The sequence below is a fragment of the Trachurus japonicus genome, chromosome 13 (assembly GCF_045865225.1).
Source record: "Trachurus japonicus isolate A0001 chromosome 13, Traja_1.0".
In the NCBI taxonomy this organism is placed as follows: domain Eukaryota; kingdom Metazoa; phylum Chordata; class Actinopteri; order Carangiformes; family Carangidae; genus Trachurus; species Trachurus japonicus.
Window position 1 is genome coordinate 31,477,447 of NC_140919.1, and position 13,159 is coordinate 31,490,605.

The 13,159-nt window shown below is 41.6% G+C and overlaps 1 protein-coding gene across 2 annotated transcripts in view; it reads right to left on the minus strand.

Moving 5' to 3' along the window:
• Nucleotides 1-13,159, minus strand: part of LOC146976286 (rho guanine nucleotide exchange factor TIAM1-like) — a 43,946-nt gene that overhangs the window by 1,937 nt on the left and 28,850 nt on the right. For both annotated transcript variants that reach the window (XM_085795962.1, XM_085795963.1), the window contains exons 11-26: nt 12,894-12,998; nt 12,354-12,435; nt 12,010-12,096; nt 11,048-11,260; nt 10,443-10,543; nt 4,581-4,766; nt 3,410-3,478; nt 2,976-3,101; nt 2,776-2,884; nt 1,846-2,025; nt 1,618-1,736; nt 1,420-1,528; nt 1,180-1,238; nt 879-984; nt 683-770; nt 396-568 (exon numbers count right to left, since the gene is read on the minus strand). In XM_085795962.1, the coding sequence (XP_085652088.1) occupies nt 396-568; nt 683-770; nt 879-984; nt 1,180-1,238; nt 1,420-1,528; nt 1,618-1,736; nt 1,846-2,025; nt 2,776-2,884; nt 2,976-3,101; nt 3,410-3,478; nt 4,581-4,766; nt 10,443-10,543; nt 11,048-11,260; nt 12,010-12,096; nt 12,354-12,435; nt 12,894-12,998 (1,912 nt within the window). The remainder of the gene's footprint in view (nt 1-395; nt 569-682; nt 771-878; nt 985-1,179; nt 1,239-1,419; nt 1,529-1,617; nt 1,737-1,845; nt 2,026-2,775; nt 2,885-2,975; nt 3,102-3,409; nt 3,479-4,580; nt 4,767-10,442; nt 10,544-11,047; nt 11,261-12,009; nt 12,097-12,353; nt 12,436-12,893; nt 12,999-13,159) is intronic.

Genomic DNA, 13,159 nt, shown 5'->3' on the forward strand with positions numbered 1-13,159 from the left:
GCAAGAGACCTCCATTACTTCTGACAACATTATACAATAGGGACCTGTGTTATGCTTTATGTTTTTTTTTATTATGTGAGACCAGGCCCAGAGTTAGAGCACTATTAGTAGATGTTAAAAGCATGAATTTACTTTCAAGACAAATAATGCCTAAGCCAGCTAACTATATAACACTCGGTTATATTACATTTTCCAAAAATTACCCTTTGTTTTGTTTGAGTGCCAGAATGTCTCCATAACATTAAATCAACAAATTCAACTGATATCGGAAATTAAAAGCTCTGATTTTTCTTCCTTTTTTCACTTAACACCGATCTGTGTCAGGTAAAGAGGAAAAACTCAAAATTGGGACACTTGAAGCTGTAGGGTGAACACAGCCACAGGCTGGCATTTACCTGCTCTATTTATGGCGGGACGGGCTCCCTTTAGGGCACAGAGACGCTTTCCTCCAAAGGGCACATACTGCTGGTTGAGGGGTAAACTCTCCGTTTTTAGAAGCTGTCTGCGGTGCTTTTCCCTCAAGATGGAATGGACTGTCTTCAGAAAGTCTTTTCTAGTTTCTGGCGAGCTGCGGCAGATAAAAGGACATAATTATCAGTTTGTCAGTCTGTAGATAACAGCACAAGGGCTTTCAGGGACACAAAAGCTCCCTTCCGCAACCTCCATTAGACGATATCCTCACCTACAGCACAGCTGAAATACCCTCTCTGGCCGTCCCTCCGACTCCGACTTTGTGTGGACAATCTCACACACAGCAGAGCCTTCGCCATCTGAGGGGGGAAATCATGTGATCTCATTAACTCAATACTCTGGAAAATTCCTGAAATTGGGAGAAAACGACAACACTATTTCAACCTAGTATTTAATTCATCCCTTACCTGTATTGGACAAGGATCGGACTTGAAGGGCGTCAGTTGGGATCATGTGACGGAATCGGAAAGGGTCTTTTTCATCTGAAGATACAGAGACTCGATGGGAGCCTCCCTATAAAACAAAAAGAAAAGAAACCTTTTAATCTCTCCTACAAAGATATACAGTACTTGTGAAATGTGATGCAACTCAATATAATCAGCTTTAAGGCTGCTTTTGAAAATCTGAAAATAGCACGTGTGCAAAGTTAATTTACAATGATGTTATAAAATAGGTTACGTTTTGAATGGACTTGTGTGAAACTCTTACCATTTTCTTTTTCTGCTTGGAACCATCCTTGCATACAAAGACCACTGCTGTTTTGAACACTAAAATGCAATGGGAAAATAAATTCATCATCAGTCAATACTGGGAGCATTACAAAAGTTGTCAAATAAAAATGTGTAGAATATGAGAAAACAGTCGTTATCATTTCAAATAGGAGGACAATGAACATGAGCACTTAAAGTTACACTCATTGCATATTTATGGGAGAAAATCATTACAAACCAAATGTAGCCATCTGAGGCTCCTTCTTCCATTTTCCCAGGGAGGCAGGAGGGTTGATCCACGTCACGCTGGTGTGCAGAAGCAGGTCACCCATGGACAGATCAGCAACCTTACAAATGCAGCAAAATACCCACAGTCACTCAAAACATGTTTACTTTAGTTGACATAACTGAGCCAAGCCAATTTTGTCCAATGTACCTCTTTCTTTTCACCGCTCTGCTCAGTGATGAGCTGATCAAACACGGCTCCAAACTCCTCATGGATCTTCTGCATCTCATTGATGTGGCTGGCGACTTTGTTCATGGCTTTCATGGCAACTGCAATTGACATGGTTAGAGTTGAAATGTTTTGACTGCATGTATTTACCCAGTTCTCCCCTGTCAAAATGATTATATCTGCTCAGTCGGCCATGAGACCGGGTCTTACCGTCCAGGTGGTAGTGCTCCTCACTGTCTGGGTCTGTGAGCAAGTAGAGCTCCTTCAGCAGAAGGGGATATTTCAGCACCCTCTGGATGGGTTTGATTAGGTATGACTCCAGAGTGGAGGAGTGCTGCTGCTTGGGGTTGCGCTCATCCAGGAAGGCTTTGAAATCGGGGTCAGTTTTGGCTGGAATGACCGACAAAAAAAACATTCAGTCCAACTCTTCCACACAAAAAATCACGTTTTCCCATTCATCATTTGCACAATTGATGTGTTTGCATGCACAGACAATTCTATTCTTTACTGGTTTACTCATATAGTTCTGTTTATGGTCTGTAATTCATAATAATAAAAGCTTGTACTTGTGCCTGATATTACCCAGGCTGCTTTGGTGTAAACACATTGATCTTGTGCAAACTCAGAGCCGGTGTAGTATATGCTTTGCTTTGTTATGCATAAAAAATGATCTATAGCCGAGAATGTTTCAGACTTTTTATAGACTTATCATTTCATGTAAGAGCAGCCAACCCCAAGTGTGGGGGAAGGAATAACCTGTTTACTGCTTCAAAAACAGCTTTACCCAAGTAACACCTCAACAAACTCATAATGGCCAATAACTAGCTGAGTCACTGAATGTAAATGCAGCAAACAAATACATCCACTTGAGTGTTAAAGTGAGTGGGTGTACTGGCTTAAGAACAAGCTGTTCAACACTGCTCATTATACATATATATATTACGCAATGTTACACAGGCCTTTTCGCCCTGGGAGCCACCAGCTTGGAAGTATGCAGAGGTCAAATGGACAACTGTCTGGCTGACAACTCCACAGAGCAGATTTATGAAGCCTTGCAGGATATGGCAGATGGTTGATGGATAAATACATGCTCTCCTTTGAGCCAAGGAGGAATGTCAACCCAAGATCACATTTACTCACCCTTTACGAGGACCTTAGGGACTTTGGTGTGGCTGGCGCAGAAAGCACTGTAGATTTTAAAACGGTCTGCATAGTAGAGGAAAGAGCCTCCCAGGGAGAAGAGGATTTTCTGTGAAAAGATCATCAAGACAGTCATTAAAACAAATTCAGTTTACAGGTGTTTTTAGGTGGTCTTATCTTTACAAACAAGTAAAAGGTACCTTAAACTGATCCACTCTTTCCAACTTTTCCAAATCTGGAACAAGTCTGGTCCCATCCTCCAGGGTTTTGAGAAACTCAACTTGGAACTCCACCATTTCCGGCAAGTTCCCAAACAGTACATCCAGCTGGGGGAGAAGAGCATTCAGGCAAAATTAAAATAACTATGGCATTAAGTAAAATGTGTGTCCTTGTGTGTTGCATCCAATATTAGTCCCATGCTATGGGTGGAGCATGAAATGTTCAAAATGTATTCCATCCAAATGAATTTCATTATTGAAGTACATAAAACATCTCTCATCATCCACCCTTGTTGCCCTTGTACATGGCTAGTTTTCATATGATTATGTAACCCACTTTTCTTAGAATATTCTGACAGTTGTGGCATTTAAAAGCCAGTTACATTTCAAAGGCTGACGGGAAATATTAGACATACCTCATCCTGAGTGAGAAAGGTCTCCTTCTGCAGTGGGGTTAAATATCTCCCAATGAGGCAATTCAGATCCTACAAGACAAAATTACATGTGTGATTTAAAGTTGTCCATGTCATTTTGGGGAATGGACACATGAATAAGATGCGGCTTTACACAGGATCAAACATTTCTCACAACAAAACAGAGATGTAAAGGTGCAGAGATAGTTTGAGAGTCCCCCCAAGATCAAAGACAGAACTGGTGGAAGCCTTTCTGCATGCACTGTAAAGGGAGGGGGGCTGTATGGAAACCCAATTAAATAAATGACTGTGGCAACAGATACCTTAGCTGAACAGTTGAAAGCCCATGTGATTAATTAGCAGTGTTTTCAAAAAGTTCTAAAACAGACCATGTAACCTAATAGGAGGATGGTTGGTGGTCTAAGGAAACAATACACTGTGATTCCTATCTGACATATTTGTAATGTCAGTTTAATAATTACCTTTTAAGAAGGTAACATAAAATAGACAAATTACATAAACATCACATAGAAAAGACTTATTTTGACATGTGCAATAAATACAAGTACATATAATAAAACTCATTCAAAAAATGTATATGCATGTAGGCTAAACAGCACTGAACTTAATATCCTCAACATAAGTTATTTACCCACGGTTACTTCAGAGTTAAAATTCTTTTTTTTATTGTTTTGACAGTTTTGTCTGTCATTACCTTGACAAATGAGCTTTAAGTGCAAGAGCAAACTGCACACACAGACATTAAATGCAGCCCGATGTCTTGGGGTAATTTGAAAAAATAGCTCAGTTCCAGCAAAAATCCACCATCAATCATGTTTCAGTAATAAGTACATGCATGCCCACTGTAATGAAGTATAAGATTTTAGATAGCCTTGACATTATCCCATTATATGCCCTCTGTAACCCAGTTATTGCACTGAGCCACATTTCTAATCGGGCAGAAAAAGATTAGGCAATATCCAGGCAAGGGCACAGCTGTGTCCCCTTAGGTCTCCTGGGACACCAAGATAAATATGGATTGGACATGTGGAATAGGTAATGCGTAGAGCTAACACAACCTGAGGCAGACAGATACACAGATCGATGGAGAGGAGGAAAACACGCACCCTCACAAAGACCATTTGCCTCTGTAAGTAAGATGAGTGATACTGACTTTGACATAGGTTCGTTCAGTCTCCACGAGCTCGCAGATGACTTTGCGTAGCTTGTCGGCATCAGACAGCTGCCGGAGAGTTGCAGGAGGTGGGAAGGGCGAGTCCGGGCTAGGCGAAGAGGACACACACTCCGAGGGATTCATGTCATGGAGACTGCGGCAGAAAGCAGCGACTTGCTCTGTACTCTGGAAAAAAAAATGAAATGAAGGGAATGAAGAGTGTGGAGGAAAAATAATTTGATTAAATTATATAACTCCTTTTTGAAGTCATCATGTCCAAATATTGATCATTCGGTGCAGAAGCAGCAGCATCTGAAATATCAACTTGCAGCTGTCACTCTCCAGCTGCTGATGTGCACAGGTTCATGACTGTGCAGAGAGTGAGCCTGGAAAGAGGCAGAGAGGCAGCTCTAAAAAAAATCATTTGCACTAATTTGGTCTATTTTCAGTCTGTCATAACAATGTCTCCCCGCCTCCCTCTCCTTCACTCATATCCCTCTTCTCCCTGGTGTTTTCCACCTACTGACAGATCAGTGGTGTAATGATTCATCTCTTTCACAGAATCAAAATATACACACAACCCTGTCTGTCCATATACAGTATGGGTTGCCATGGAGACCAGCCCTGATGTGCATTAGACTATCGTTTTGGACAAAAATAGACCCCACTCGGCACCGGCCTGCATAGCTGCTTGTCTACAGTCTACTTTATTTGCAACAGACTACAGCCTCATCAGCTGTAACACCAAGAAGGTAATTTGGCTTTTTACATCAATACAAACACAGAAGTTGAAGCACAAAGAGGGTGCTATTCAAATCTATCACAGCCTATTTTCATTTTATGAGAAAACTGTTTGAAAGATTTCAACAGATGATGCAAAAAGATAAATTGTGAAGGTAACACTTTATTTTAAGGGGTCCTTGTTCCTGTGTATCTACCTAATTAATTACAGTGTAATTACCTATGTAACCGTATGTAATAACATGTACTTACATTGTAAATACATAGTGTATTTTGGTGTACTTAAAGGTCCTTGTTACACTTGTAATAAGAAATGCCAAAGTGGCCTCTCTCTTTGCACAAGCATTTCTTATTACAAGTGTAACAAGGACCTGTAAGTACACGAAAATACACTATGTAATTACAATGTAAGTACATGTTATTACATACGGTTACATAGGTAATTACACTGTAATTAATTAGGTAGATACACAGGAACAAGGACCCCTTAAAATAAAGTGTTACCCTGATGGGTAATAAGGACAGACAGAAGCAATATATCTTGTCACACCTACAAACTCCTATGGGAAAAAAATATATATATTACCTCCTATCAGAGGAGAAGATAGAAGGTTATCCTTCTTAGATAAAAAAAATAATCTTAATTAAGATCAAATCTCTTGCTCGATCAACAGTCTACACATCTGAGGACATCAAAACAACCCGGTGTTTTTCATTTTAGACAGTACTGCGCATAAAGAAATGCAAATGCAAAACTAAATGGCTGATTTTACTGTGATACACAGATACACACAGACACATAAATTGAAAATTTACCATAAAGTAGATGAAAGGTGGAAACAAACATAGGTTAGATGTTCCATCACTATCACTCACTAAAACATGATATGGAAAAAAAGATGAAAAAGTGCAGAATAAATATTGAAGAACACTGTGCTACAAAATGACTGTCACACATCTCCTTATGCAGATTTGAAAATGACAATGTCAAGCAGCATTGTTACACAATCAGACAGACACATTGATATGTGAGGCACAACAGCCCTTTGTCCCTATGTGACAATGATCCCAAAAATAATCAGACAGTTCCCAGATCAACAGATGAACTGGGAGGTGCTATAATGTCAGAACATGACGATGTTGCAAATGCAATTTACACCAGTGCACTGGTGTTGAAATTGCATTTCAATTTTCAATTTTAAACTCTGGAGTGAAACCTACTGTTGACTTAGGTGATGTTTTTGCAGAACGAGTCGTGTTAAAATAAACACAGGATGTGAACAGAGGTAATTATTACTAATAAAACCAGGTAGAACGTGAGATACATCCTGGCAAATGTCAAAACCAGAAACATCCCTTTACATTTACTGCTCATTGTGATGTGGGATCCAGAATCATGAGAGCCAGTCACAGGAAGATCAACTGAGATCTGCCTCATTAGCATCCATAAATATATGTCTCATCACAAGACAGCACTTTTCCTCTGTACCAGATGTCTGTATTTGTCTTTGCAGTACTTTACTGATGTGATGCATACACACCATAAGTTCGATCGTGGTATAAAAATAAAAAAACACTCAATAACACTGCAAACCATACAAAAAAAAAGCATGCACGCAAAAGGACTGATTTTATGAACATGATTCCTGCCCGTTTCATCAGAACTCATCCTGTTTTCCACAGCCCAGTACGACAGGCACAGTCCAGTCATCATCTTCACTAGGCTAATTAACACCATGGCGGCTTTGGTTGCATGGACAGTCATGACATGGCAGAGAGAGGAGAAAGAACAGAGAAGGGGGCGGATGATCAAAGCCTTCAATATCACATGAAAAGAACAATATGGAGATAAGAGGCTGAGAGATGAGCATTTCCCCTAGCAAATGAAATATAGATTAAAAACTGTTTCAAAGCATGAAAGCGCTGATGGACGAGTAGGAAGAAGATTGCACGTCTGCTCTCTAAAATGATGATAAGCCTGAGATCATAGCTTGGGGTGCCCGGGGAGAAAACTCTGCAACAGTAGCTGCAACAACAGTCAGGCCACTTTGTCAAAGACATGCAAAGTCCAAGTCATCTGGGGTTGGATCTGCAGAGAGTCGGCGCCTACATGCAGCGTTTTATTTTGGCATCCCGTGGAGCACTCCAGTGATTATGGAGCAACTCTGCGACACAAACGGTGACTCACAGCTTCCTGTTTTCTGTCTGTAGCAGCCAGGAGGATGTGTGAAACAAACGCAGAGAAGGAAAAAAGGTGTTTTTACTCTCAGCGGAAATAAAACAACGAGAGCAGCAGCTCAGCATCTATCACAGCAGCAAACAAACCAGGTAAAGAAAAGTGACACAAGATAGGAATCTCACCAGATGAAGCATGTCATAGATGGAGTCTGAGGAGCGCTTGCTGTGCTTGCTCCACTTCAGAACGGACATAGCCGGGCGCAGATGGACAGCCGGTGTTGGTTCAAGTGCCACAATAGAAGAGACTCCAGGCTTTGGAAAGAGTCAAATCTACTCTGTGCCTCTTCAACACATTTCTCATCCTTTTTGTCTTTCTTCTGTTTTGCTTAAAAAAAAAAAAAAAGGTGCTGTGGTGCTTGTGATGAAGGATGAGTGAAGCTCCTCTGCCTCCTCCTCTCCGCCCACCAGCACTTACAGCCTTCCAACTCCCCTTCTTTTCACCCTCCGAGTCTGCTGTAGTTCTGTCACTGATACTCTGCTGTTTCCTCTGTCTCCCTCCCTCCCTCTCCTCTTTACAGTCTGGGTAAGCTCAGACACACAGCGTGAGTGTGAAGATCTGGCCAACTCCGGCAGCATTGTAAATGAATCTTCAGAGCAAAGAAGCAGGAGGAAAAGGAGTCTCCTCCTCAAGGTTGCGGCGGAGCAGGATTGGCTGGGTGAGCCACACCGCAGCAGAATATAAATGCAGAATTTGAGGAATAGGGGGAGATTGATGGAGAGCGGGGCGCTGCAACTGTACAGGCTGCAAAGGAGGATGAACACAGGAACAACCAGCGTGGGAGGCTTTGCGGGAAGAAAATGGGGAGCGGGAAATGATGAGGCATGCCAAAATGTATTTAATGATAAGTAAATCAAATGAGATGTATGCTCCTGTGATGAATCCACCAGCACAGAGAATAGGCTACCATTGTTCAGCTCAGCAAAGTAAAAAAAAAACACACACATTTTGTGTGTGACATGTCTTTTGTGTTACAGCTAGTAATTTCCTACTTCTTCCAAACTACAAACAACACCATGGCAAAGGGAGTAATAGTAACACTGACAGTCTAAAGCACAGTACAGTTGTGACAGTCAGATCACAAAATAACTTGCGACCGCACTGCAGGATTGACTCTGCAGCCGGCCGAGAATTGGTATCATTGCCTTTTCATTGTTCGGGGTTTTCACTGTGGTTGGTCCGAGTCCAGATGGTGAGTTCGGTTCTTACGAGCACTTGCTCTGAATGTTTGGCTCTAAAGCCTGAAGACTGAACAATGTGGCCAGCTATGTAAATCCCAAACAACAGTGTAGTGGTATTACAACTGATGTTTTTCACCCTCTCAGTGCAGTGACAGGAGTTTGTCTCTGTTCCAAATCACAAACTAAAACTAACAATCTCAGGGCTACATTGGTTCATCAATAAATACCAATGACTCACTTAGAACTTGAAATAAGAAATCTATGGGAACAACCACTCTGCCAGCCATTACATATTTATTTTTGGAAGTGAAAAACTCACAGCTTTGTTGGCGTTGCTCCCAATGACTGTGGGAACATTCAAAAGTTCTTGCAGCGTACTCTTATCGAGGACAGCCTATGAGCGGATCAATTGGCAAACATTTGTATCATTTTGTTCTGTTGGAGAGCTGCTGGTGCAAATCCAGACATCATTACCACATTTCAGGTACAAAGACTTAAATCTTCACTGATCCCTGCACTCCTACACTGACTCATCAAATACTTTCAGTGCAGCACAAATACAAAGGAAGCCTGTTACTTAATGTTTTATCTTCCAGCGACTGGCTTCAAAGAGACAGAGTTGAATAAGACTAAAGGCACAATTAAACAGGACAAAACACCACAAAAAGCAACCACTGACACAGCTACATAGATCTTATTTTGTTCATGTCCAAATGAATAGGCCAATTAAACAGACCTAGTATAACATTTGACTAATTGTTGCTTATTCGGTGGATTAAAGAGAGAGTACTGTAGGTAAATGAGCAGTAATGTGACCAGTCCACAGTCTTTGGGATGACTGGGCATCTCAAAGTGATCCGTGGATTTCTTCCAGTGAGTCCTTAACTCCATTTGGTAGAATGAAGAATGGGGTAATTAAGTGGTGAAGACACCAACCTTTAATTCGGCATTACAAGAGTACGAGCAGAGCTCTGCTTTGAATAGTGCTGATTTCATCTCATTTTACTCTGAAGCTGTTATTTTACACAGCAGAGGAAGAATTAGTCATCTTGTCGGCCAAAGCACTTCAATAGCAAAATGTAAGTCTTTGAGATTGTTTCATATGTGCTCGTCCTACCGGCCCTGCTCTCTGTTGCCTTTTGTAATTTGAGTCTGTAAATTCATTTGGAGTTTAAATGAATGCATCTTCATTCATTACCTGATTCTTAGCACGACACGTAATCAAGCAATTAGAATGCAAGCTCAATCAAGGAGCTACTCCTCACTTAGCGGTTGTGTTCAAGTAAATGCTACGTCTTGCCTCGGGTCTCTGATGCACAGGATACACTTCATTCAGTAATGTCAGTGTGTGTTACTATTTAGCTGCCTGTGACTGAATTATGGCAGCGGCTTCTGAGTTTGTTTAAAACAGGTGTTTGTCAAGAAACGAAGAGAGAAAGCTAACATAGAGTTTGTCTGGAGAAACACGGGGTTAACACCTGGACAATATAAACACGGACACTGCTCTCCTTCCCGAACAAGATAAAACGAGCCAGTAACAGATGGTGCTTCAAACTGTGGTGCTTCAAACCGTTCTTCAGTGCCTATTTCATAATAACAGAGTTGGTGTGTGTGTATGTGTGTGTGTGTGTGTGTGTGTGTGTGAACAAGCAGAGAAGCAGGCACATCGACTCCACAAATAAATAATAAAAGCGGTGCCCTTACCTTTCTGCACTCATCAAACTCACTGAAGATCTCAGAGTCGTCGTCTAGGCTGTCTCCTGAGCTTTCCAGCAGCAGTCCCACGCCGTCGTCCAGGATCTCCTCTGCAACAAACAAATCAGTCCTGACTGAGCATCATTCTCCTTTAAATGAGATGAATATGCTGCATTTTCGCAAGCACACCATAAAAATGACAAGGCACGGGCAATATTTTTTTAAGATTTAAATTTAAGACCTTCATTTAAACGCGCTGGCTTTATCAGTCTATGCCACAAAATGAGGCAACAACCCACAGCTGAGAGCCGTCTGTGCTGTCTAATTAAGACCCTGTAGATTCACCGTATTTGCATAAATGAAACAGGTGTCCCTAAGGACACTGGCAAGAAATTGTTTCTTCTCAGAATCAAAGAAAAATCTGAGATTGAGATCCGTCCAATTTGGCCTTTCTGGTTCATTTAACATCCTTTGGTATGAAGTGATTAGAGATGCGTAATCACTCTGCGTTGATAAACATGAACACAGGTACGATATATGTACATGATTGAGCTTTAAATGGGTGAGGGGACAAAGCATCAAGATGGATGTCTGGATTTGGATGTCAGGCTCACCTTGACTCTGGGAGAAGATGTCAGTGTAGAGGTCTTCCTCTGCATCTGAGCGGCGCGGTGGCACGTAACACAGCTGGCGGCGGTCCACGGAAGGCAGGGTGTTGACCGTCAGAGACAGCGAGGCTTGAGAGAACGCTGCCTTCATGTCCGAGAAGTTGAGACTGTGGGAGTCTTTTCCGTTCAGTTGAAGTATTTCATCCCCAGCATTTAGACCTGCAGAACGGGATCATCATCAGTTTTGATTCAATTTGGTGCCTGTCACGCCTCCATGCACTAGATAAACATTTCCTATTTCCTGTAATATGAGATGGTAACAACAATGCCCTTCATTCTCAGCACTGATTAACCGACCATTTAACTCCTAATTGAGATGATGAGATGACATATTGAAAGAAACCAAAACAAACCTCAACTGTGGAGACTGATATATTTTCTTTGCCTTTCAGACCCACACGCCTGATCTACTCTCTGTGCTCAATGTCAGTCACTGGGCCAACACTGCCAGTATCTGGCATCACTGCGTGTGATCTGGCTGCGCTGTGATCAATTCCAACATATTCTGACCTCATTCAAACCTTGAGCTGAACTTTGTCGCATGAGCAGCAATGTGAAAAGGCTGCAGCGGGTTGTCCTACTCAGCATCATCCTTCACAAAGGCCAGTGAGAGGCAGTGTGGTTATGATTATAGTAATCAGTGCTCTTGAGAACTGCTGTGTTCTCTGAAACCCTCCCTGCCTATTGAAGAAACACGCACTAATGCATTTCCAACAAGAAAACTGTTAAAATGTCTATTGACCTCAAAGAAAAATGCTTCATTTTGAAAATACTTGTAAAGAGCAGGAAAATGGCCAATGCCCCCCCCACATTCTTTTTATTTTTTGTCTAGCGGTAACTCATTAGTGAAGACACAGATTGTGCATCTTTGAAGGGGGTTCATTTGATGGAAATGAAGGGTAATGAACCTTTGGCGAAGGCTAATCCACCCGCCTTCACATCAGTGATGTAGAGCTGCTGTACTCCGTCCTCCTCTACCACTGAAATGGAGAAACCTGGAGGAGGGGAAAGAGAGGCAGAGAGGCGAGAAGACAAGGAAGAGAGAGAGTGTGGAGGTGGCTTTAATAGAAAACACATCAAGAGGATTTGTGCGGTATAGATGTGAAAAAAACCTAGCATATAGGTAAAAACCACATATAAAATCTTTGACGTTAACCTGATAACATTCTTTAAACTGAAAACAAAATCATATCATCAGATATAATAATCCATCAGGATGGAACTAAACAGAGGAATTTAAAATGGTTCCTACCGTAACCAATCATGCAGGATTCGTCTCTGTCAAACTGGACCACTTTTGTTATTTTGGAGCAGAGCTCAATTTCTTTGTAAAGCTGTGAAGAACAGAAAGAAGTTACATAAGTCACGGAGCAGCAGCCTACTTTATTTATATTCTGGTGGGTGGCTTATTGACAACACGGACAGAGCAAATTAGTTTTACGAATTCTTAGACGGAGCGTTTCTAGCAGAGTGTGTACGTGTCGGTGTCATGATGACATGATGTTGATGGTGATCCAGATATTCTTATCAAGGCTGTTCACAATTAGCTTTACGTTTTGGTCCAGGGGACAGGCAGTTTACTGGAGAAAACATGAAATCGAGTACATAGAAGTATAAAATCTATTAATAATTCACTGCATTTTGCGGTATATTTTGCATATTTGGATTCATCGCACATTGCAGTGAAATTACTGGGATGTCTTAAAGTCTATTTCTTGACCTTTTGTAATCTCGCCCGGTCTAGAGAAGAAGGAGGAACAAGATGATACTGCTCAAGCAGGTAGGTACATACCAAGTCACAAACATCCTCCTCCGGTTTAGGAATGTAGAATTGCACTTGGTTTTCGATGAGGAATTTGAGTCGCAGGTAGTGCTTGGTGGGATCGAGCTGGTGAGCCTGTGAAATTAGGGCAAAGACACAGAAGGAGGGTTTTTACCCGGCATCATAGCACCGACATTCAATTGTTCTGTCTTTCTCTTTCTGAGTCTGCAAAACGGTGTCTTTGTCATGTAAACACCACTGGAGTGAATCCTGAACCACAGGGTCAACACAGGCCA